At 43.8% G+C, this 27,279-nt stretch overlaps 1 protein-coding gene and 1 long non-coding RNA gene across 4 annotated transcripts in view; one reads left to right on the top strand and one right to left on the bottom strand.

Moving 5' to 3' along the window:
* The window catches only part of LOC116849371, a 136,245-nt gene that overhangs the window by 20,695 nt on the left and 88,271 nt on the right, over positions 1-27,279 (bottom strand). Inside the window, exon 5 of one of the 3 annotated variants that reach the window (XR_004379119.1) lies at positions 13,357-17,723. The exons of the other annotated variants lie outside the window; for them this stretch is intronic. This is a non-coding gene — a long non-coding RNA (uncharacterized LOC116849371). Of the gene's footprint in view, positions 1-13,356; positions 17,724-27,279 lie in introns of those variants that run through there. 3 annotated transcript variants of the gene reach the window in all.
* Positions 8,014-27,279, top strand: part of LOC116849367 (ets DNA-binding protein pokkuri) — a 151,528-nt gene continuing 132,262 nt past the window's right edge. Inside the window, exons 1-2 of the mRNA XM_032826460.1 lie at positions 8,014-8,078; positions 10,055-10,153. Of these exons, the coding sequence (XP_032682351.1) occupies positions 8,029-8,078; positions 10,055-10,153 (149 nt within the window). The 5' untranslated portion in view covers positions 8,014-8,028. The remainder of the gene's footprint in view (positions 8,079-10,054; positions 10,154-27,279) is intronic.

Below are 27,279 nucleotides of genomic sequence, written 5' to 3'. Positions count from 1 at the left end.
ATATACATACAATATGCGCACAAACATACAAACATTCATAGCTCCTATTAATTTAATAGCTGCGAAGCAAGAAAAAGTGACTTAATTTCTAAAAAAAAGCGGGGAAAGAAAGAGAAAGAAAGGTTATCAGAGATTGTGGGCTCCCTTCAGATTACCTTCCATCATTTTCAGACGTCGCGCTCGATTATGATCAACCCTTCGTCGTCGTCGAACACATGTAAAGCGCCGAAGGAGTCTCGACATTCCTCTTCATCCCTCGGTGTATCCTTCCCCTGCCTCGTCAAGCAACGAGATGCGTGCACACACGTGCGTCTCATGGCTTGGGTAAGATCATCCACTGCGCGAGCGGGATCGGGAAAAAAGAGAGACAGAGAGGTAGAAAAATAGAGGGGCGGAGGAAGAAAGAGAGAAAGAGAGAGAGAGGAAAAAGCGAGGAGGCAAAAAAGGGATTGGAAAGGAAACCTGTAACGGTCGTAGGAGGAGTCGTGGGAAAGCGGGATCTCATGGGTTTCTTCCGAAGGTGCACACGCGCGGGAAGGAGGTCGGTGCGCGGGGAGGGTGAGCGCATTGTCCGACACACGACCAGGGGTGGCCCTGTTACGACCCTCGTCGGTTTTAGCCGCCCTCTCTCCTTTCTCCTCTCCTCCCTTCGTCAACGCAGCTCGGCGATACTCCGCCGCAAGACGCAGCAACAACGCAGGGAGACGAGGGTAACTACCTTCCAGCGAGTTCACTAGGAGCCCCCGAGAAACGTCGGCCCGCTGATTTATCGCGTTTTGATACTCGCCGGTGCACCCTGCCCCGCGATGAGACGCGCATCCCTCATCGACGTTAATGTATGCACCGCAATGCGGGCTCGCGAGCAAACGCGGAAGCCGGCCGAAAATGCGCGGGTGATAAGCAATACTCTGACACTTTAAACGCGTTTTATCGCGAAACTGCTTACTTTGCCTGGGAGACATTTAGAAAAATGATTGATCCAATTGTGATTTTTTACGGCAACTTTTTCGACAGATTAATTGCCGAAATAGCCAAGAAGATACATTGAATAACGCAATTTTTCGCGCGTACATTTTGTACTTCGCCTCGTTTATCCTCTGACGGTCATACATTTGTTTTTATAGATGCGATCATGGTTTATGCATAAATTAATAAGACACGACAGTCTTAGTTTAACATACATCAAGCTGTGATATAACATATTACGTTAATCGAGACGCGTTCGCAGGTGATAAGACAATCGAGTTTTTCCGTAAAATCGCCACGGGGGTTGCCGCGCGTCATCTAAATATCCAATTATCCGATACTTCACCCCACTCTGGTTATTATCGCAGCTGGTTGCGTAAGCCGCATCGGAGTCACCGCGCTTGATGAACGCGCGAGGGTTGCTCGCTCGCTAACCGTTCCCCTTCGTCGCCATTAATCCTCCTGCAGACCCGGTGTCGTCCCGTCTCGTGCAGGACACCGGACTCGTTTCACGCATCCCCGGCCGCGATTTACACACGAAACTTTATGCAAATGAGCGGCCATTCACGCGCGGCTACGTCGCGCGCAACGCCGTCTGCAACGTCTGTACCAACGCTCCCTGGAAAAAGGACTGCGCTTCCTGGTATGCAGCCGCGTCAGGGATGAAATTTCGAGTCCGCACGAAGGAGGCGCATTGAGGGCGCTTTCTATGGCGTAATCACGTTTCAAAGGAGACGTAATTCCGCCGGATCGTCGTCCCAATGTTCGCCGTTTTTGCCTTCACCCCTCTCAACCCCCTCCCTCCTGCATCACAGTTCGCAGCGGTCCATTTTTTTCGCAGCTTCATCTTCCTCCGATGAAAAAGTGAAAATAAAACAGGCGGTGCGCGCCGATCGTTTTTCCGCGAAATCGCGAGGTGCGTTAACGCGTTCGACGTACACGTCGCGTCCATAGATTTGTAGAATAATTTGCGGGGCGACATTATTGAAGGACAGAGATATATTAAATCAAATGCTCCTTTGTTACACTTTAGGAGGAACGATATAGGAGAAACAAAAGGGAGAGTGAAATGTAAAGAAAGAAAAAAACGACGCATGTGGTTGCTTCTCCTTTTTCGTTTTCGCCAACAACTAGACAATTAGACGGAGGGAAAGCATCTTACTTTCTATTGTTCTCTCTTACTAATGCTGACTTCATGTTTTCTGCACTGAGAAGAAATACTTGAAAATTTTTTTGTGGGTGGTATAAAGTTTCTTTCTGTGAATAAACTTTATAACACACAAATTTTTAAATATTTTTTTCACAGCAATACGTAACTTATTTCACATGTCGTTTTAATCGTCGTTTCCGATTGTCATTTTGCTCCCGTCGATTTAGTCGGAAGTGCGAGCGCTCAAGGAGATCTGGAATACTCCGTAGCTTCCTTCTGATTCCAAGACGTTCTCGTCGGGGTGGTTTTATCTTAGTGATCATCTTGCCGGATTTTCCCATACCGCCGATCGCACACCTGCCCGGCTCGGGGAGAGCGATTCTAAAGGCGGTACGATTTCTATGGGCTGTTCACGTTAGGGCATACCTGTGAAACGTGTCCTAAACGCTTCGGCCACGTGACCGCATTATGATCGAAGACCTGCGACTGAAAGAATCCCGATGCACCCCGGTGCGGATACTTTTCACGCAACTTTCGTAGATAACTCGGGAACCCAGTGACATAATTCTTCTGTCAGAAATTCAAATAGTTCGTACGCAATGTGCCGCGAAAGCGTGAATCTAAACGGCGCGCCAGTAGAAAATCACTCTAACGAATCGTTCAGCTCGAAAACGGCGTTTATACGTCGGAAGTCATGTGACGACGGCCAAGTGAATCTACTTCTTTTTTATTGCTTACTTATTGCTACTTCTTCTTATTGCTGCATTTAAAAGAAATCAAGCGAGCACACGTATACGACATTGGACAAACCATCCCACCCTGATGTGATACTCGCGCTCGAGACGTTCATACCTTCTACAAGACGAGGTCAATCCCTACTTAATCCCGCAGGATTGATCTAAGCGGTAAATCGTCCGAGTAGTTTGTTCGACGACCTGACAGTATCTCTCATCCTAATTCCCGAGACGATTTATCAATTTAACGCCAACAACCGTACGAGACGCTCTCGAAGGTCGGACGGGGTAAGCGGCCGCTCTGCGGGAGGAGGGGCAGCGCGGAAAGCGAATTATCAATATTTTAAACGAATTAAAATTCAGACCAGAGAGGTGCCCCAGAGAAAGTGGTTAACAGCGCGCGGACTTCCTCTCACGAGAGTTAGTGAAGTATAAAGCAACAGGGATTTGCATGCAAAGCTGCTAAGTACGTTGTGGTTATGGAATCGTCGGTTAAACCTTTCGAAGAAACATTTCTATGATATTACCGTGAACCACATACACACATACACATAAACACACACATAAGCACACATACACATCATGGTGCCTCATGCATTCTGAAAGAATAACAGTCAATAGTTGCCGAACCATTCGAAATTGAGCGCACGTCTAACTGGACTCTGTCGGTCGGAACGATCGATAGTCTCGATCGTTCTATTACTTCTCTGTCAACCTCTCTCCTTATTTCGTTCCATGGACATGCAGAATAGACTGTACATTGCTGTAGGAGGAACGAAATCAGCCTTAGTAAGAGAAGATAATAGAGAGTAAGATATTTCCCTTGTCTAAAATTGTCTAATTGATGGCGGGGAGAACGAAGAAGGAGAAGCGATCACATGATCAATCCTCTCTTTCTTTCACTGTATTTACTCTCTCTTTTATTTTTCCTACATCGTCCCCTCCTGGAGTACTGTATGACAGGAGATGCATTTGACTTAGAGAAAATCCACACCTTAGCAGAAAAGCAAAAAGACAAAAGCCAATCACGATTCGCGTTAGTAGTCGGCAGTTTCTACTTTTCTACCAGCACAAGTTCTGATTGGCTTCTACCAAGGTGTGTGTGAATTTTTTTTAGCATACCTCTGTTCTCCAATCTTGTCATCAAGATTCCCGTAAGAGTGCGCAGTTTATTTTATAAGTATTAGTCTGTTCTTCTTCGCCGCACTCTCTCTGCACTAGCTTGCGCTAATCCTCTTGTCCTGTTTCTTATCCCACCAAGTCTCCACTGTATACCTGCTACTTATAGTTTCGTAAGTGTATATTAGTTGGGCAAAAGAAAACTTATGCTTCCTTCCTCCTTTACCGTTGCGCGCGTATACAGTTGCGAACACGGGCGTCCCGTAACTCTCCTTCTAACTAGACGTCGATCGACGATGATCGCCCGCGAAGAGGAAGCGGAAGGGCCGGGACCGGCGCGCCATTTAGATACGGAGATTCGCTCCCCGGAGGCGAGCACAGGCCGGCCGATTACACGAGCGAAGCGGGAGCTCGAGACGGGGCCCGAAGCCAACGCCCAGTCAATCTCGAAGACGACTAGGAGCGATCGCCTCGGTCGGTCGGTCGGACGCCTCCGGGCGATCCCGGCCACCGACCGCTTCCTTTTAGGCATAAATTCCTGCGGAGCGGTACGCCCGCGGCCGTATAAACACGCTGTGTCGCAGGTAAACTTCACGCTCTATACGGGTCCTCAACCCCGATTCACTATGCATGCAGCCCGCACTCGGTGGTCCGCCCCCGAGATTGCTCGCGGTTAATTGCTGATAAAGAACAGTCTGACGTACAGAGGCGAACAAAGAACACGCAGTTTATGGCGAGCTGCTCAAGTCGACGAGTTAAATTCAACAAACGATGTTGATCGAAAGAAGGAAATTTCTGTATTCGATGTAGAGACATCGCGTTGACTGCACTTGCCTTTGTCAGAGTAATACCGATCGATATTGTTAATTTACAACCTATAGATTCTACCCGACTTTGGTCAAAAAGAAAGGTAAAACATAAGCGAAGGATAATCTTGTTCACGACAAATTATCAGTAAACGAATTAGAAAATGAATATAAAAATTAACGAATTCTCCGACTACAAATTTATCCTATGGTCCTGATCAGGTCGACCCCAATCAATTACCTGGTTTATATAAAGTGATGTTATCGAGTCTTAATTATTAATAACATCCTGACTGCCATGTTGCGTTGCATGACTTATCAAGATCCGGTAAAATCACTTTTCGCAAGTCAGATAACTGATTGGGATCAATGTGATAAAGACCGTGGGATAAATTCTTCTTGTTGGATACTCTTTAAATGTCTTGGATTGACTCAAAACGTGAGGAGTAAGGAATGGCAATATTTATACTCGAAGCGGTAATGAAAATACTGTCACTCGAAACCACAACAATGAATATGTTTCACAGATCAGAGTGAACACCATATGAGTGAATGTCTGAAATTATTGAAGTTAATAAATTTCTCCGAATACATCAGACTCACTCTTCAATTTCGAAAATATTCACTCAACAATTTCGATGGAAAATTCACTCTATAGGAGTGCAAAATATCTTGAATTCAAATAACTCGGCTGTCACTCTGCTTCTCGAGTGAAACTTCGCTCCAGGAAATTCAGAGAGTAATCCGCAAATTTTGATATTATCGGCCTCTAATCCGTTCATTGATAATTTTCTCTGGAAGGAAATTATCCTCGGTCTGCGTTTTACCTTTCTCTCCCTTTTCAACCGAAATTTTTCATCTTACATCGCTGAATACAACATTCTTAACGACCGCAGCTGCCCCAGCTTCCGATTGATGTCGAGTACCGATTGACTGTAATAATTCCTCTTCGTGCGTCAGTTAAATCACGATTTACCTCGACTAATGTTCCTGAGAACCATAGTCCAGTTATCGGTTTTTGTGTTCCAACTAGCCGACGCGTCTCGATCGCAGCGAGCTCGACGCCCGGAGCATCGCGTCGGAGGCGCGTCGCGTCGCGTTTAATCGCGCGGGATGACGGATATCGGCTGTTACGGGCGATAACGCGCACGCTCGTAATACCGGATCCCCTGGACCGTTCGGAGACAAGCCGCGGGCTTGCCGGTTTCTTCACGGAGCGGCGAGGAGCATCGGAATGCGGCGACGGGGACTTAATCGCGGGCCGCGTACGAGATACTCCAAAGCCCGCCACCATGCGGCCGCACGTTCCCTACCAGGAGCTGTAATCGCCCTGGGAAAAGCTCGCTCTCGCCCGACACCACGTCCATTCGTTAACCGCTGGTGTCCTCGAAGGCGCGGTGTTTCGTCCTTTTTCCTTGTCCGGTAGCTGCGACGACGGTAGCTACTACGCGGTGGACTTACCTGAGGCGGGTCGGCTTTGCTAACGACACCGATTAACGTGGCGATAGGGACAATATAAGTTTCCCTCTTATTGAGTCGTTCTCGGCTCGTTGTCGATTAGTTGCGCTCCACAAAAGTATCTTGCCGAGATCGCGCGTGAATATGCGCTACTTAAAAATCATGTTGAAGATATACAGAGTATCCCAGAACAACTTTCAAAACTCTCTCGTAGAGACATAGCACGGATTAAGATGAACATAAAACTTCTATATCATATTCACAATAATTATCGAGATATTAATTGAAGATTTATGAATGATCACGCGAGAGATATGGTAGATGAGCTGTGGTAGCGACGTCTGCCATCGTGTGTTTGTACATTATGTCAAACTGAACAAAAGAGTTCTCTACCTTTTTCCTAATAACTTTGTAGAATTTTAATTATTTATGGTTGTTCTGGGATATTATATATACGGAAGAAACAATTCTGTTGGTGTAATCGAATTTACGGTTGCTCAGGAATCAGACGAAAACTCGACTATAGGAATAGAAAAATTCCTTGATGAGGCTTCTGTATAATCAATTGTTCTCAGTTACCTCAACCGAGTTCTAATATCGTTGAATGTTCAGATGAATATTTTCGGTTGCGACAACAGATATTAGTTTTCATAACAGAGATATCGCTTCTGATTATCTAATTTTTAGTTGGTTTCTATTTGGTTGCACTAGCTGAAATTCTTTTTGCGTGTATAAGTGAAAATAAACCCGTATATGAATATGTGAAATATGAATATATGAATACACTAAAACTATCATAGGAGATTCGAGTGCCATAATTTGGAGCTTAACTCTTATCATTGGGTAATAAATTTAACATTTCTCAACAACTCGATAACAAAAAATGTTAAAAAATTTAATTTTGAAAATTAATCAAATACAAACAGTTGATTGCTGTTGTTTTGTTCAAGTACAAATAAGTGCTTATTAATATAAGTAATTATTTAAGAATTATTTAATATGTGATTATTTCAATAGCCTACTTGCATTTTTCAGTTTTTCTTAATTCTTAATTTCAATAAGCAATATATTAATTATCTCGATTGCGCGCATATAATGTAATAATAAACAAATAATGTAATGTGAAGAAAAGAATACGACCGATAAGAATCTAATTACGGTTATTTGCTGCCAAATTGAATTATTCTTATTGTTTGAAACAAATTATAATACGCGCGCCGAATTATCCTTCGGTCTTTCTCAGAGTTGTTAGATTATTTCTACATTATATATTCGAATATCATATATATTAAATAATATAATTAATAGAGTTAATATAAATAATATAAATAAGAGCTTTTCGTAGGTAAAACTTAATAGACTTGAAAGAATTAGTGAACTTAAAAGAAGTCTATTTTTCATGTATGTAGATCAAGTATAACGGCTCTATTGTCGTGATCGGTCGAGGAAAACAATTTTTTGCATCAGCTGGAATTTCCGCCACGCCGCGCCGCGAGGAAGGTGTGTATATAACGTAAACAAAAACGTTGATACGCGGCGCGGCCGAAATCATAACAGTCAGACGCGGGAGAGCGAGCACGTCGGACGACATCGTGCGTTATATTTCTGGCTTTCGCAAATTAATCGGAGGCAGCGCGAAACGAGAATATTATAATTGTTCGAGAAAAGCAGTCGGACCAGGTAGAGCTCACGACACGCCGAAAGTTGCGCGCGCGACTTTCAATAGAAAAACATAACACATGTTGGTGCGCGACGCGGCCGGAGTTATAATAGTCTCAGACGCGGCACCGCGAGAATGTTCGACGACATCCTACGTTATTTCCGACTTTCTCAAATTAATCGGAAGTATGAAACTATAATTTACGATAATTTACGATATTCACACATGACGATTATCATGGATAATGACAGTAACACTGAATCTGCAAAGTAATTATCTCGTTCTGTTTTTATTAGATTTTACGAAAACAACACGATCGAATTTCCGTAATTTTTACGTATTCTCTTCTTTGTTTAAGCCTATGTATTTTCAACTGTTATACTTTGATTTTTATATTCTATATTATCTATGATTTTATAATTTAATAGCCGAGTTAGTTTGAAGGTAAATGGTTTTAAAATTTATATTCTTTTTTTTACTTTTGAGTTATATTAGTTAAATTAAATTTGCAATATATGAGTCGGGGTCAAATTGTGATCACAAGCCCTTTTTTTACACGTTTTGGCTTGTTAAACTGTATCTTTAAACGACAAATTTTGTTTTCTTTTGTCGCAGATTTCAGTAACGAAACTTGATTGACTCGGCATTTTCCTGTGAGTCTGTGTGATAAAGACTTGAGATGATGCGCTTTTGTAGAATTCAGTGCGAATCAGTGCTACTTACTTTGCTAATAAATTTTTGCATGTATGTACCATGTAACGAGATACACGGCTCAAAACAATCAGGGCAGCTTTAAAACTCTACCACGCGTTTAATGCTTGTCTCTACCAACGTTGATTGAACCTTAACCTGAGTTTTCGTCTTAATAGAGTTTAAACTCAGACTGAGACTTAGTCGACGTTGATAGAAACAGGCATAAATGAACACTCAAAGTGTCTCGAATACTTTTATCTTAATATCTAATCTAATCGCAATCATTAACAAGCATATTCATGCAAATATAGTGCTTATATTAACTCGTTTCATTTATATCGAATTTTTTACATGCGATTTGCGCCGTGAGTATATCGAAACGAGTCTGATGTGGTAACGTATCGTAAACTCGCGGAACGAGAAATTCGCGTTCTTTTTTCCTAAAGTTACTCTTATTCCCATATCGTTATACTCAATAAAACTATTCATGCAACGAGATCCCCTGATTGTTTCGAGCAATGTATAATGCGTAGCAGAAATGCGCGATCACGCACGAGATGCGCGACCACGCGCGACATGTGCGACCACGCGCGAAATGCGGGATTACTTCGCTCGCGTTGATAAATTCCAACACTCGATTTTTAATTCGCGATCTCTCCTACGTAAACATTCACGTCGCGATTCTTTAGCTTACGCATCTTGACTCACGTTGTTTACGTCGAAGTTTGTTTACACGCGCGACTTGCGCCGTGAGTGTATCGAAACGAGTGGCGTTGTAACGCCGCAATCCGCGAAACGGAAAATTCGCGTTCTTCTCTTTCGAAACTACTAGCTTCATGTTTCTTGCTACACCGTTATTCGATAAAACTATTTATTCAACGCAATCCATTAATTATTTCGAACGAAATATATGACTGCGCCACCACTGGCAAGATGCGCGACCACTTTGCTCACGTTGACAGCTTCCACAATCAATAGTTATTTAATTCGCAATCTTCTGCGTGCTCATTCACGTTGCATGATTACTTAGCTCGCGGCTTTTAACTCACGGAGTTTATGTCGAGCTTCATTTACTCGCGGTTATTCGCGCCATGAATGTGTCGAAACACATGTACCACAAATGTGTGGCATTGCAGCATGTCACACGGGACGGAAAGCTCACATTTTCTTAAAAGAGAAGACGGAAAACTGTTTTCCATATTTTTCGATGTTGGCGAAAAGACAACGCGAATAGTTCGCGATACTTCGTATGCGATTCGCGAGTGTGTTTCTGACGTGTCGGGCTTCATCGCACGGCGACAGATATTCGGCAAATGAGACTGCAAATTCCACATTTCGTCTTTCGCGACTCAAACTCGTAGAAGCTGTTTCATAATGATGCCGAGATATTCGTTAAATGCCATTATAATATAAACATTATTCGCGAGTGAAGTGAAGTGTGATCAACTTGGGATGACGCATAAAGTAGATTGGACATCACGGAGAATTCCGCACGAGGCAGTTCGCAGGACGCAGCGGCGAATTTCGTCGGTAGACCTGGACCATCGCTGGACCTCAACGCGAAACGGTGAGCATTGAATTTCAACACTCACAGAGTGTCATTATTACTAATTGCATGCGTAAATGTAAGTCGCACTAATTTCCAACGGAAACAACAGAAGTAGTTATACGTATCTATTACTATTATTTAAAACTGCGACCTTTTGGATATGCAAATTATCCACTATAATTTATTGTTGATTCGTATAAATCCACAAGTGTCATGCGATTTTATTTCGATGTAAAGTACCCTGTTCCTCGTTTAATTCTCAAACACTACGATGGTGTCAAGTCTCTTACAGCGCAAATATTATCGAAAACACCGGAAATAATATGTAATCTAATTAATGAATTGAATATATGAGTAACGTGAAAGAAGGAAAAAGGAAACACAAACACGGTTCTACTCTTAACAAGGATTGATTTAAAGTCTCGTACGGTGAGATACGTTATCTGCATAAATGATGCTTCCGTAGATTGATATTAAATCGGGTTATGAAACCTGCCGTTTGCCGCATCCATTAAGATACCTGAATTTTTTCCGGAATAGCCAATGAGAGGTCGAATAAATTAGTGTTCCGCGTAGATTAGCGGATCTATCCGCGCCAACGGCTGTGATCTCCTTTCGTTTTTCTCGTCGCGCGATATCACCGTCGCAGGATTGATTAAATCGCGTTGCTCGGCTCTCGTAAATGTGTGGCCGTCATTATCGCAGTTTTATTAACTCTCGCGTGCAGGATCTCGTAAAACCGAGTTTGAGTCGACACTCGTTCCTCCTCCACATCCTCTCAAAACAGCCCGACATTTCCTCTGCGATTTAATCGCTCAGAGTACGTTCGCGCGCATAACTGCGGCCATTCATTAACGACCTTCCTCTCGTCATCGATGCGACTTTCGTCGTCCTCTGACAGTCTACCTCGGGACTGACCGAGACCGTGCAAGCCGTAGCGATTAATGGAGCGTTACGGCAAAACTGTATGATATTTACACACGATATTAATTGGAGTTGTCGACTTGTCAGAAGTAATAAAACAACGACGAGGAACCGTACTCAAAGAATGATACTTCTGCGAAAATTGAGCTGTCAAACGTGCAGACTCGCTCAAGCAATTTTCGTTATTATCACGACAATGACGGAGAAACCCGCATGCGTGAGTAACGCGTTGGGATTATGGTGTACATCGTACACTAAACGTAAACGATGCATCTCGCATACTTTCCTTCCTCGACCGCGACATGTCGAATATTTAATTAACTTTCTGGTCAGCGGGATACTTAAGTGTCAATGAATCGGAAAGAATTAATTTAGTGGGTCACATGCGCGCATAAAACTATGGTCGTATCGTTGAACAGCCGACTGCGATTACGTACGGAGAGAATTTTAGAGTAATGATTAATAATACAACATTGTAACCGGGGAATAGGTCGACATTCCGCAACGATTTATGCGCTTTAATTTAATATGTGCTTTTATATTTTAGAAACTGAAATGCACTATTAAAAAATGTGCCATGTTCCTACCAGGAAGAGAAAATCTTCCTTAGGAGAAAAGATGTATCTGGAGACTAAAAAATATTTATTCGATTGATACTAACACACATATTTACTTGAATCTAAATTCTTTTGTCTAAATATAGAACAAACAATTGCTCTCATGAAAAGCAAGACATTATTTTAGGAAAATATATATATTTCCTCTCATTTAAAAGAAATTTCTTTTTTATATGTAAAAATATTAGCCTATTAGCACAGGTAAATATGTTATTAGTATCTAACAAATATTCCCTACTTTTTAGATATTCTTCTCTTAGTGAAATTTGCTATGTTTCTAACAAAATTTACTATGTTCCTTAGCAAAATAGATCACAGACTCACTGATAGTCTATCCACTATCAGGAACATAGTAAAATTGAAATTTACATAGAATTTATATGAAAAGGGGAAAAAAACTGCAATATTCTCTCCGTATAGCACTTTTTTCGCTACGGCAATCGCGGACGCACCTCGTTTAAGTTTCACGAGTCCATTAACGAGTTAATATAAGTTTCGACGCCATGCTCCAGTGTTCATAAAATTGTAATTTAATGCGTCGCGCGCGGTTTTCTGTTTTTTTTTTTCGTTTTCTCTTGCGATGCTCCCTCTCGTCATCGGCACAAGCCGCTCCGACTATCATTGACGTTTCGACGCTCTTTGCGCCGATATATATTTTCATATTTACACGTGTCTGCCGGTCGATCGGTCGGCCGGCGGATTTCATCGTCCGGCCGTTCGTTTTGCGAAACCCGTCCGGTCCGTGTCTGGTCGGGCTCGCGGCGGCATTTTACGATATGCAGATAAGCCGGCGAGGGATGCGGGGCTATAAATAATTGCTGCGAACTGGAAACGGTGGCTTAATGCCGCGTAATCGCGCTCGCCGATCGGCGATCATTATATCGTAGCCGGGAAAGTGCGCGCGCGGATGTGTCTCGCGCGCGGTTTTATCATTATCCGCCGCGAGAACGCTCAATTTATCCCGGCGTTTAGGCACGTACGAGATTAGCGTCCGCCGTGCGGATTCCGCGTTCCGTTTTATCTGATACACTTCCTGCCGCGCAACGGATGCCGGAGGGGCGGCAAATTTGTCGGGGAGACTCTTGCGTGGTCGCGATTGTTGCGCTCTCCGGGATTGTCCGGCCAAGTACGGCGGAAGAACTGCAGCATTTTCCTTTTGCGCGTCCTGTCCCTCCCGGATGTACGTCCGTTTTATTTTAGAAGTGGAAAAGGAACTATTGCGCGGTGATAATAGAAATAATGGAGGAAGCGGCTACTTGAGTAAACGCGATGTTTAGTCATCTTAAATTAACCTCGTATGCGCCCGAAAAAGTTTCCCCTTGGTAAAATATTAAATTCCTGTTGATTTACGTAAACTATTGTATTTGTTTTAACTCGTAGCAAATACAAATTCTATATATTGTGTATTCTATTTCTCTAAATTCTTCAAAGAAAATAGCAATAGAGCGAAAAGGAGTCTAAATATTTAAACTAGATATTATTTAGTTTTTCTATTTACATAAATTTAAATTATTTGTATAAATTTAAAATTTATATAAATTTCGACTAAATCTAACCTAGATATTTAAACAAAAAATCGCTCTTTCTCTATCGGGGGAAAATCGGTCATCTTAAATTATTGGTGAGGAAATTAAATCATAAATTTGAATTTATCATGTTCGTTTAATTGAAATCCACAATTATATATTACCCTGTATTATTCATATATTAATTATTTGTCGTTTTCATTGCAACATGTATAATGTGCGAGTATTCATCGTCCGGCCGTTCATTTTCATTCGTACATTCGATAAAACGTTTGACTAGTTGCGTCGCTGTGTTTTGCCGCCGTATATTATATTATAATTTATTACTGTCAGGTGAAACAGAGAGAGAGAGAGATAGAAAGAGATATACTCTTCAGATGCACACTTTTCTTATCCTCACTTATCTAACACCTTCGGAAAACTGCAAGAAAATGTTCTTCCCTTCCTCCATTCGTCGCGGTCAATTGTCGGCTCGGTTGGTTCGACCAACCGCGTAGCGCAAAAGGCGCAAAAAGCGCGTACGCGAGAATAAAACAAATCCGGTACACGCTTCCGGACGCATCAAGATTCCGCTTGTATCCTTCGTCCGCGGGTACTCGAGATACCTGAACGGAGGTGGGTATCCGCGTTCAAGACTCCCTGTGTGCGTTCGAGCATGTAATGATCGCCGTCTCATCCTCGACACAGGAAGAGGAACAGGTTTTTCCATTTTTCATGGTCTTATCGGCCTGCCTTAACCTCGAAGACGTCAATTCCGCGGATGTTGCCGGCGAAAAACAAGGACGAGAGCTGGATGCGGCCGCGACGGCGACGGCGCCACCACCGCCGCCGCCGCCGCCGCCGCCGCCGCCGCTGTAGACCGGCGCGGACAGGATGTTTGGTGCATGCGTTTCGAGTCCTGCGCGACGACGCGAAGTGCGCCTCGCAAAAATAAACGTGCAAAAAATCGAGAGAAGGAAGGTACCGCAATTGATCACGTTCTAAGTAGCAAATCCCGCGGCAGCTATTCGTACAAGTTCGAGTCGCGCAATCTCCGACAACGTTACTGTCAATGCAATGTCGATCGGAATTTCAATCGGAGATACGATTAGCGTAAAAGTTCCAATTACCCAGATACGTACCTAATCCTGGACATTCTTATTGTTTTAGCCTTTAACATCAACGTTGATTACCAATGTTACATATGTGTGATATGTGTGATGCAACATGTTCTATACTCTCACACATTATCAAATTAATTCTGTTTTACACAATTATGTAAAAAAAAATATGAAGTAGGCTGTGGGAAAAGTGAAGTCTTCTAAATAAATCATGATAGCGAATATGTTAAATACGAATATTTAAACATTTAATATAAAAAAAAATATATATAGAGTTTAAATATCCGTATTTAAAGGTCGAAACAATAAAAATGTCCAAGATTAAATACGTTTCTGGGATTTGGTACTTTCACCTTATCTATTCAAATTTGCATAAAGATACGATCGAGCGCCACTCTTAATAACAAATAATACGTCGTAGTTATAAATAACATTTATGTTAGACATAATCGTAAAAAGTTTTGTATAGAATAATATACAGATCTTAATATTTCTAAGTGTATTAGGTCCGGTAGATACAGTGTTAATAGAGTGTGCATAATATCAGCGAGCATTAACTCTTAAAAGTGTTTTACCGAAATGTGCTTAAGGCTCCTATTTCCTTGCCATATTGATTTATGGCATCAGGAAAACAAGATTCACGCTGAAGGTTTTTTACTAAATACGTTGAAATTAAATGATATGTTCACAAAATGATATTTGCAATTGGTCGAGTAAATTTGTAAAATAGTCTAAACACTTTTCTTTTACTCTAATAATCTATAAATAATCGTGAAATTAATGTGATAGGATTACACAGGTTAAAAAAGTAGATTGCAACATAGCACATCAGTTTTACAGTAATTTATTGATTATTAGAACAAAAGACAAGTGGACTATTTTACAGATGTGCCTAATCGATTGCCATTTCATGGACATCTTTTTATTTCAACGTATTTTGCAAGAATTTTGGGTATGCACTTTCTCTCGCTCCTGACATCATCAATCAAGAGTTCCGCGGTGAGGAGCCAGCGGCCTTAAACATCGCGTATTTCCCGCTACATGAATGGTTGTTCCAAGCAGGAATTCCTGCTTCTTAGGCGAAACTCTAAAGACGATAATCCGTTTTGTCCAGATACAGGATCAGTCGTGTTCATCATGCCGCGAACCCTGAACCATTCAATGCACATCTTTCGCCCCGCTACGTTAGAAATTCTCCTTTACATTCCTCTTTTTATTTCCTTCCCGTCATCTTTCTTCTATTCTGCGACGAGAAATTGTGTACGACCCTTTCAAGGGCATAGTACGTACATGTAGTAGTGAGTCAAAATGCTCGAAAAACCCATAGGATGGGCATACTGATACGTTAAACACGGCACAGTCATGATTCTAAGTATTTCCGCACAGTTTTTAACATGTTACGCACGCATATACACACGTGCGTCGATATAATTATTGGTGTATACTACATTTTATAGAAAGTATGCTTCTCTAGAATCAGAGTTTGTTTATGGAAAGAAGAAAATTTGATAGGTACGGATCAACGATTCCTTCGCTTTCTTACCCCAAGTTTTCGTCGCAAATTTTTTGATTATGTATGATTCATAAAGAGTTCGTTTTCCACCGCATCGCGCGTAATCGTTTGTCAATTCTCAATCATTAATATATCAAGAATTCACGCACGGTTATTTGCAAAATAATTTTTTCACTTTATTTGATGATACTACCTGCACACAGATGTGCCAGTTATACATTATGTATAACCATGAAATCTCTTTTTGAGAAATGTTTTTCCAAAAAGTGAAATTTTCGTCAAAGACGTAGACGGAAGGTACTAAAAGCCGCAGGAGTCGGTTCCTCGGCGGACATCACGCCCCTGTGCGTACATTTCCCAACTTTCTAGATTCGAGATAGATACGACGAAGAGGTCGGGTCACGTGGCAAGTATTCGTGCTTGGCTATTGGGGAAAAGAAACTGGGATAAAGATGAAGATACACACAGGTACCATCGAATGTCTGACGTAGGTGCCGGAAGGGATCAAAGGACGGTCCTTTAGCGATTGATATATTGTCTGGCTAAATTTCGATGCCTTCCTACCTTTTCCTTTCCCTTTTATATCCGTCGGATATAACACTCGGCGTCTTCTCGTGTCTTGTTCGGTCATCGCTGCGCTTACGAGCCGGAGATTAAACGGAAAACTAGTCGCACCGGAGCGAGTTACCGGTCCCGACACACCGGAACTATTGCGACGTGGAAAGATACCTAAGAGATAGATCTATTAACAGATACCGGCAATCTCAAGGCTGATCGGTTGAATTGGTGCGCGACACGCCGCCATCGAGCGAGTCTAAGGCGAGACCTCGCATTACATCGCGATGTTGCTTTCATCACCGCGCATTTTAATCGAGACTGATGGGTTAGGTTATATCTGCGTTCACTAATTAACGGTTCGCCTCTAACATCGTTCATCGTATGGATAGTAGTAGAGGGTCCATTCGGATCCACAATAGAATCTCGCTCTTATATTTCGCAGAATAAATTTTCTCTAGATTCTATCTTGATACTTTTTGTACTTTTATACTTGTAAATATTTTCCCCTCGGAAGAGAATGTTAGTGATACGTAATAATGAAGAAAGAAAGATAGAAGGGCAACTTAGAATTGTTGTTCTGTCGACTCGGCAGGTATGAATTCGAATGATATTTCTATGGCAAAGATCAAGTGTAATTAATTAGTTCAATTCAATTATCCAAGACATACACGCTTACCCAAGTTTATGGATGAAGATATATAGTTTGCGAGACATATAGTCTGTTGAGAAGTTTCAAAATCGGAGTTTCCCGGAGCAAAACATTTCTTTCTCCCCCGCGTATTGACTGACGGGCGAAAAGAATTTTGGAGATATCGCGTGGAAATAAGAAAAACCTCTGTGTGAGCGCGCAGGACCGCGTCGAAGAATGAGGAATCTATCTCGCGTTTCTTCAATTTGCCCGGCACTAGGTCAATTCCGAAGAAAGGCATCAAAATGGCGCGCCGCGAGAGATATACGAGGGATACGCGTACCGAAAGATTCGTGGAGCTCTCGCGAGCGAAGGTGTAGCGTTACGAAAGGCGAAACCTGTAATAACAGAGGCATCTGCTCTTTCTCCTCGTCTTGTTCCACCACCGCTGCTCTCGCTTCCAACGGTTGGGCCGGTCGCGCGTGCCTCTTAAGACCCGCACCCTCACTCTTCCCTCGGACCTCGTCAGACTTCATCAGCACCGCCACCATCTCCTCCTATCCCCCTCGTCGACGACGACGACGACGACGACGACGATGACGATGACGTCGGTCGGTCGTGATCGTCAATGGTGGTGATGGTGGTGTCGCTGTCGCCTGTTCTTGAATTTCGCCAGTTGCAGCTGCAGGATCCTCCTCGGACAAACCTGAACAAACGCGCGCCTGTTGTGGCGCGGCGTCGAATTACATGGTCATTCAAATCATCGGTGATGATTACCGTCTCTGAAGCGAGCCGACGGTGGTGCGCGACCGTCAGATCCGGGGCAGATCTCGTTTCGAGATTTCGCCGAAAATGTTGGCCCCTCTGTCGTCGACCCCGGCTGCCTTTCCCCTCCCCTCCTCCTTCCCCTCCGAGAACACCCCGATGGTTGTAACAGGACGAAGTGCCGGATAAAAACACATCTCGAGCACAAATTACTCTGAGTACACGTCATAAAAAATATCCGCGAGAAAGAATGAATATTAATGTAAGAAAACAAACAGAAAAATATATCATCTTGACAATTAATATCGGTAGTAAGAGGAAGGGAAAGATACATCCAAGTATGGGGTCTGGGTAGTCAGCAGAGAAATTGCCTGATAAACGAGAAATGTCCCGGGTTCGATTCCCGGTCCAGTCACCTCGCGCTCCCGATACATTATTTTATCTCTCTTACCTTGTAAAATATGAACATATATATATTATATATCATATATAAAGTATATCTCTTTCATAAATCGCGCTGTCCGCGTGCGCGCGCGCGCGCGCGCACAGGATTAACGTGCCGTTCGAATCGCCGTGTCGCGTCGATATCCCGCTATGAGACGCGAAATTTTGTCCTCGCCTCTGTTCGTACCCAGCCACGCCGAAGATGCCTCAGCCGGCCGGACGACAATTACGAATGCCAGTCGTCGCGCTTGTACGCGACTATACGCGAGCGAGCGAGCGAGCAGACGAGCGAGCGAGTGAGCGCGTGCACACGGGAGCAGCCTTTCTTCGCGGTCGTCGCTGCTTCGTGGTCGTCGGTCATCGAACTCGCGGGAGATCCAAAATAAACGGTCGGCGGGTATGCGCGATCGCTACTGGCCGCGCGCGACAGTGCCGGGTCCGACCGCGACTCGCGGCCGCGGCGTCGCGCATGCACTCGCCGCGGTGCATCCCGAAACCGCAAGTAGAAACCGCCCGCGCACGCACGTCGAAGTTTGACGTCGCGCGCGCGCGCGTCTTCCACGCGTAAAGACGTCGGACACCCAGCCGCTGATGAAGTACAAAATCACTCTTCTCGAGATGATAAAACAAAATAAATAAAAATGATCTCGTAACTGTGTGTGAAATATGACTTGCTGAGCGTAAACCCCACACCGTCATTTGAATAACTGAGACTTTTCTCGATGATTATTATTTGTTAATAGAGTGGACTTATGAGCGTCTATATAGGTTTTTCGTGGTATTCCCTCCAGGGAACTTCTAGTTTAGACTGCTGAAAAATAGGGGACTTTCATGAATTTTTTTTCAAAGAAATTAATGAAGACATTGATATAGAGTTTTGACACAAAAAAACCTGAGTTATCTTTTTTATTAAAAAATAATTTTTATGTTCGAATAATGGTAAATAGTATAGTTAAAATTCTATACTGTGATATTTTTACTCAATTCTTTGAAAAAAAAATTTGTAAAAATAAATTTCTCAACTATCTGTATAAGAAAGAATCTATACTGATATCTTTATACATTTCTTTGAAAAAGAGATTTATAAAAACTTCTTAGTTTTCCAGCTATCTGAGCTGGAAAACTTCCCTTTAAGCGATTAACTTCCCTTTAACATTAAACTTTAACATGCAATTTGACGAACAAGAAACATTGCTTCGTGTATCTGCTTTCTATCGGCGCGAGACTTCCACGAGCGTCAAGTGTGTCTCGGTAATGCTGGGGCAATTAAACTTTTTGTTATCGCGCGACATCGTGGCCGTTTCTCCATACGTCACGATACCGCGAGTGTTCCGCGAGATCGAGAGAAGGGTCATGGCACGGTACACTGAATCACGATATCTCGCAAATAAACGTCGATGTCGAACGCGACACGCACTCGTCGTTACACACAGCTTGACGTGATCGCGAGCGAGCGAGCGAACGTGCATGCGTGTGGGATGTGGACGATTAGTCTTGCCGCAGGAACGCGAGAACGAGGAAGAATCCGGTGTGAAATTGCGCGTCGAGGAAGTGCAACAGCGGTGAGATCATAAACGCGGCCGAGATCTCGTGGCCGCTTCGCCGTCGGAACCAATGAGTGGTTCCGCGCGGCCAGGCCGCGGCTTTTCACGTCGTGACGAATATGCGCGAAGCATCGGTCTGCTCGAGAACGTCAACGTGTCGGCGCAACATCGCGTCTTTTTGCGGGAACACGCGATTACGAGAGCATCTCGCGCGATCGATTAAATCCGTCAGTTGCGCGAACGCGGAAGCGCGTGGGGATGAGCGCTATGCAAATCCATGCTGGCCACGTGAGCTGCATCGCGTGAATCCGCTCTTATCTCGTAGTATCGATCGACGTTATCTCGCACATTGTTGTTACTGTTACTATTGTTGCCGCGATCGTCTAGTCTAATGGGGATCCTGCGGAATTTATTCGTGGCACTTCCCACGGATCTCACGGGCTTCAATAAACTCATTATCCGTCTATCCGCGCGCCGCGAGATTGTTATCGTGGCGTTTAATCGCCGCTATCTGAGGGATCATCGTTATTTTTCCTGTTGTCGTTGCAATTATCGCGTAATTAAATAATAGGTATCTCCTGCGGTTAGTGGATTCTTCGGATATGCTAGATCTCAACGAGCGCTTAATAATCGCGCGCGTTTATCTGTTTATCGAAGCGGCTCTCTCGGTGAAAGAGAGAAACAGAGAAGTTGATACACAGCGCTCGGATTGTTCTGTGTTTAACTGCTTGAATTTCAAGCGCTCATTTTCATTCCGATTCCGACCGCCCGACTTGGGGGCCATTGTGAAGCGTGTGCATTATCGGTTTATCGCGCACTCACGCAGTGGCGTGTGAAAATTGCAACGGGCGGCCAAAAATTGCTTCTTTCACGCACGCGATAAGAGACGTGTGCGCGCGTTTAACTCACAATAGTGCTATTGATGCTTAGCTTGGTATTTCGCATCAATTGTGATTCGCATACCAGTCATCCCGTTCACAGACAGATGGAGGCACCGGTGGAGCGACGCGTTCCACCAGCTTTAAGTCTTAATCATGCGGCATGGGACTCGGCACCGGTGAGATCATGGCGAAAAGAACAGGTGGGGAAGGAACACGCGACGCTTTGCTAACATTGCACGCGAATATACACATTTTCCTACCTTTCTATTCGCGTGCATGCCCCATCACGACGAGTACTGACGATTAGCGACACATTGATAGGGGCGCAACACGATCAATATTAATAATCGGTTGATGGACAGGATGGATGTTAATAATTAATTGTTAGATTACACGGTCGGCACGGAGGGTTTTGCGGCATACCGTATCTGACCTGACCTTTACCGCGCAACTTCCGTTCTTCCTTTTGCGATAAAGAGGCGTTCGGTAACATTGCCGTTGCAACAAGATTAGCGCGCGCGAGGCAAACGGAAATAGACGGGACTAATTGGTAGCTCAAAGCGACGCCGAGACTATTTAACGTATAGAGCGTCAGCGGCGATTTGATTTATACGAGAAGACTTTTCCAATTTTGCGCTGCGCTGTTGCGGAATGTGAAGGTATTTCAATGGAGCCCAATACACGTATCGATATCGAGTGAAATTTCAGAATATTCGACATTGTTCGATACTGATACGTATAACAATTATCACGGCGACTTTTTCACAACGCGCGAAAAATTATATTTTTTTTTCGTCAGTATATTCTATACAGGATATCTTGTTATCGGACATTATGTTGCGCCGTTAATGAAAGCAAAGATACGATATATCCAAGAGATTGAAGTAAGTTAAAGGGCTGCACTACTTAAACACTTTACCGATAAAATATTGGCTTTTTCCTGCAAAGTTTACGTCGTATTGGTTACATGAATTGCAAATGCTTCTTACATTTGTGCATCAATTGTATTATACAATGAAAGTATGTGCAGAAATTAAACGGTTTAATCGGCATTAAATGATTAATTATACACTGAAGAAAAAATATCTAAAAATTCACAAATATTTATTAGGTGGGTATCATTAACATATTTATTTAAATTAAAATTCTTTTCACTTAAACTGAGTATTAAACTGTTTGCTCGGTTTAAATAAACAGTACTTGGTTTAAATGAAGAAAAATTTGAATATTTATTAAGTGGGTGGTACCCACCTAATAAATATTTGTTAATTTTTTAATATTTTTCTTCTCAATGTATGGATAAAAGCAATATCTTTGTGCTTTATTGTACACTGAAAGAAATTATCCAATAAAAAAATTAACAAACGAATATTTTCAATCAAATTCCCATCAATTTTTACATTCGATCAGGATATCCGATTAAATTTTATTGATTATAATGGCATTTTATCAGATAAGCCGATGAAAAAATTATGAACCGATATTTCTCATCAGATGTTTCCTGATTGGATACAAAAATTCATTGGTATTTTGACCGGAAATATCCGTTTGTTAATTTTTATCGAATAATTTCTCTCAGTGTACGATTATTAATAAAAATGCATATAGTTTACATTATATATCTATATTTGGTCAAATTATATACATTACAATTCTATGTACAAAACTCGTACAGTTGTCACTGATACAGCTGCAATCGTGTTTGTCTCGAAGTGTGAGATTAGCAAATCCCCAAAGATCGGTACGAGGAAGGGGAAAGGGGAGCGCGGTTGGAGCGAACGACAATCGCCACTTGAAGTAAACAACGTTTCCTTTTTTTTTCACCAGCCCCCACGCGCGCCCGCGCGATTTGCGCGCAACACGTGTCCGTATTTTAATCAAAACCAGATCTGTGAGTTTCTTCGGAGGTGGGACGGCTTTTCGAGAGGCTGACGTCCTCCCCTTTCCCGTGGCTTCGCGCGCGCGCTACGAAACGCAATCATCGGTGCTTGTGTTCGTGGTCATAAGAGAGACAGGAAAAAAGGCAGATTCCGACTTCTTCCGGCATAATTTTGCCCCGGGGGCCAGCTCGTGTGTAACGAACTCTCCGAGTAATATCCTCGACGGCTCTCTCGCGCGAGCGCGCGATGACCGAGCGACTCGCTCTGACCTCCGGCCATCCATCCGTAATTCTTCCGCCACGAAACCCGGCGATCCTCCTCGAAGCATCATCGACGCGCCACAGGCTGAAATTATCCGATCGGCTATCCGCTCGTCCACGAGAGCAACTTTGGACGCCTACCATTCTCTCTCTCTCTTTCTCTTTCTCCTCGGCCCTCTGCCCTCTTTCACGAATCCGACCAACGTCCGTCTTCCTCGTGTGCGCTACCGAGCATTTTACCTACGTATGCTGTGTATCCAACAGCCGCAGTGTCCCCTGCGAATCCCCCCGTCACACTCGCCGACGAGTGCCGGATAATAAATTCGCACGGTGGATTCGTCATCGTCATGCGCGCATTGAAAATGGATCCGCGCCGTGGATGCGCTTGCAATTATTATTATTAGACGCATCCTTGGGATCTTAGAACGCCGCCCCCTACGAGCGTGTTGACTACTTTCGCGTTCGTAAGACGAGAGATGATTACCGAGACTGAAGTCGATTCGATCGAGAAGACGTGCGAATCTATTGAAGAATGCGTCAAAACTTAACGCGGCTTCCATACAATTAGAAGGAAAGAGAGAAGATGTGTGCGCATCCGTTTATATCATTATAAAAATTTAAATTGTTTTCCGCTGTCACGCTTTTGAAAGATTCACATTTACGTTCGATGCATCAAGTCTCGCGGAGAGAAGTAAATAAACGAGTCGGGCAAGAAGAGATATTTGCCTTCGATGTATCGCGAATCTACTGTACGACGAAGTATCGCAATTTACTCGCGAAGCAGGCAGAGAGAGCCTTTTGTTTATTGCGAGCTTATTTTACTTTCCTTTCCAGCTATCGATCTCTTCCCCGTGCGATGCGTATGCAAATCTTATGGAAATATGACTATTCTGTGCCGTCTCGGTCAGACAAAACTGGCACAATTAAAATTCCATTTGATCGACTTCCAAAATATGTTCGCGATGGCATAGCGTATTAGGTATACATGGTGATTTGATTTCGAAAGAAGTCGTGTGGATCTCCTCTCCCAAGTTGCCTCCAGCAATACCGACCATATTTTCGTTACTCTCTTTTCATCTCCTTAAATTTTAAAGAGGTATTCTTACATATGTGTGTGTGTGTGTGTGTGTGTATGTGTGTGTTTATATCAGAATGATAATATTATCAAACGCGTTTGTTATCGCTCTTCTCTTATATTTCTCTTCAATCTTAAATTTTGACATTATAATATCAAAAGTGATATAATAACAAAATGGCTCTCCTTTGATAATATTACACTACAGTAAATGTGAACTACGCTATCTAGGAGGAGGTAGAGTATCGGTCATCCTATCTTTCCCATAAAAGAAAACTACTTCCGCTCCTTGCAGTCGTCACCTCCTTGTAAAGAAGAAAAAAAATGCAAAAAAGAGATCTCTGTATTTCGCGTGATTCGTCGCATGTCGAACGCTATTACCGTTTGCCGTAACCTCTCGCTGACAAGAACGACGAAGAAAAAAAGAACACACACGCGGAAAATCCGCCGTATCGCAAGATCCGCGTGACTCGGCGCGATGCGACGCGACGCGATGGCGGGGGATTTTTCGCAAAAGTGTCCGAAGGCGGTCTGGCAGACGTTCTCGTCGCGCGCGCTCCAAATTTTTCCGCTCAAGAGCGTTCCAGAATTCACTCGACGGGCGACGACGCGAAATTGGCTCGGCTCGCGGCGCAGTTTCGCGGACGTGACGACGCGAAAAAGAAAGAAGACGGCGAACGGAAGGAGAGAAGCGGGACGTAGGAGGGTGGAACAAGAGAGGCAAAGAAAGAGGAGGAGGAAACGCTGGTGGAGGAGGAGGAGAGGGAAGAGGGGGGATATATTGGTCGGAATATTTACGAGGAGTCGAGCTCGATGCACCCCCACCCAAAAGTCGCTCCTGGTCGTGTCCCACGTGTACGTACGTGCGTGCGTGCGTGCGTGCGTGCGTGCGTGCGTGCGTGCGTGTACACGTGTGTGGAACGAGACGTGGCAACGCAGGCTGGAATGCAGTTTAGGAACGCACGAGTCGCCCACGAGGCGAGCCCGGCCCTCCTTCCATCGTCCTCTCCTCTCGTCCTCTCCTCGTTACAGGAAGAAACGAGGGCCAGGGAGGTGACGGCTACCAGGAAGGAACTCGCTGGAATTCCCTAGGGGACCTTTTCTCCATTTTTGCACGTAGAATTTTATCTTCTCGCGTTTTCTCCCGTGCCCGCCCACCCTCCGCACGCTTTTGTTCGCGGCAACGCGCGGTGAGTCTTCCTTCCTCCGGTGGGAAATTATTTGCCTTTAATTCATCGCATATCTACCGTGCGCACATGTGTATCGCATTAATATATAACGAGATGTAGGGGTCACGAAAGAATAAAAATTATTTTAGCCGGTAATGTAGCAAGTTACAGGCTACATCCCTCCGTCCATACGCCGCTAAGTACATATCTTTCATTTCTAAGTAGCAATTTTGCGCAAATGGTGAAATGCTTTGGTATTATTATATTAAGGAAGAAAGAGAAGAGATGGAAGATAGGGGAGGGGGGAAGAAGAATGAGAAAAGACGGTGCGACAAAGGTGCTACTCCGCGATTGAGGTGCCAACTGAACAATCGACAAAGGCACTGCCTCTCACCTCTCGCGAGCGAACGAGACCTAAACTAAATATTTTTCCTTCGTCCGTCCCCGCAACTTCTCCTCGGATCGTCCACGCGATTAAAAGAGGAATTCTCCGTTATAATCAGCTAACGCGACGCGCTGAGGTCGCGTCAGCGTATGGACGAGGGCGCGCCATCATCGTCCGTTGAAATTTTCTGCGAAGGACGACGCACCGCGTCATGAGGTCCCTATCGCGCAAATCCGCGCGGACTCGCCGAGGAAAGTGAAAGGATCGTTTCGCGTATCCGCGAGACGACCCGGCATCCTCGATCGTTGTCGCATGACGTCATCGACGAAGAGAGGTCTCCTCTCTTAATTGGCTCGGCGTCTAGCGCGTTAGGGCCAATTGTCCACGTAACGTAACGCCGACGCAGCTTCCCACGCCCGCTCGAGTCTTCCTTCGAGGCGCCTGCGAGCAGCGCGCGGCCTGCCTCGACGCCGCGCTCTCGGTAACAGGTACTTTGCTTACTGGCCGCGTCGCCGCCGGCCGTGTATGGGTGTCGGTGTCTACCCGCGCGAGAACGGGGACTCTGCGCTCGGCAACTTGAGTCTTTTACTAATTGGTTTACTCCCGCGGCCAATTTGGAATTCCATAGTCCCAGCAGCGGAGCTTTAGTAGCTTTAGCGATGTAGCCCGTCATATTTTGTCAGGAAAGCAGAAGCTACCTGGCTCCCTCTCTGATTAGAGGGCCTCCGTCCGACGCGGCGCGCCAGAACACGACTGACTGTATCCACTTCGGAGAGCGCGTTGCTGGTTGAGCGCTCCGTCGTGTCGCGAAGAAACCCTCGCAAGAGTGGAAGTAAACTATAGGTGACTTTGAATAGATTCGGTTCGTTGGTTTTACTGAACCTCAAGCGTTTACGGATATTAACGGATGATAATTCGTTTACAAAATTTCTGAAACGTTTGTTCGTGTGGGGAAGAGTTAGCGCAGAACAGTCGTCTGAGTTTACCATGCCCGATATATATTTTTTCATTTCTTCTTATTAGTTTTTTACAAGCTAATTTAGCAATTTTATAGCTATTTATGTGATATGATTGTTTATGAAAAAAAACTATTCATAAGCTATCAACAAAATTTACGCGTACTAAAAGAATCTATTACATCTATTAATAGAACACATTCTAAATGAAAGTACCAATGTTAACTAATGATGGAGTACTTCATTTTCGTTATGTAGAAAATAAAAAAGAATTTGTTTACAAATTTATTTATTTTTTATATTAGGTGTACAACTTTGTTTCCGTCGTTTTCCTATAGATGGCTTTAGCGGTAAGTGTGGTCGAAATAAATAGATCATAGACGTCATACAATAAACTTGGGCATCTGTCAACATAACCCCATAGAAACATTAGTCGATTTGTGTCTGCATCATAAAGTTATTCTCGATTGAAAATGTCAGTTTACGAGCCAAATTCTCGTCATTTGCGGGAGGTTTTAATTTTCTGCTTCAATATGAAGAAATCTGCGGCTGAGGCTCATCGAATGCTCTCAAATACTTATGGTGAGGCCGCTATTAGTGAAAGAACGTGTCGTGAGTGGTTTCAACGCTTCAAGAACGGTGATTTTGACGTCGAAGACCGGCATAGCGGTGGAAGAGAGAAGGTTTTCGAAGATGCAGAATTGGAGGCATTACTTGATCAAGACTCGTGTCAAAATCAAGAAGAATTGGCACGATCATTGGGAGTGACTCAACAAGCCATTTCAAAACGCCTCAAAGCCATGGGAATGATTCAGAAGCAAGGAAATTGGGTGCCGTACGAATTGAAGCCGAGAGATGTTGAACGGCGTTTGTTTGCTTGTGAACAGCTGCTTGAAAGACGAAGACGGAATTTCTGCAC

The sequence above is a fragment of the Odontomachus brunneus genome, unplaced genomic scaffold (assembly GCF_010583005.1).
Source record: "Odontomachus brunneus isolate Ranch 3 - 2012 unplaced genomic scaffold, Obru_v1 Obru_scaffold_113, whole genome shotgun sequence".
NCBI classification, from domain to species: domain Eukaryota; kingdom Metazoa; phylum Arthropoda; class Insecta; order Hymenoptera; family Formicidae; genus Odontomachus; species Odontomachus brunneus.
Note: the sequence above shows the minus strand (reverse complement) of the source record. Positions and strands in the feature narration are given on the sequence as shown.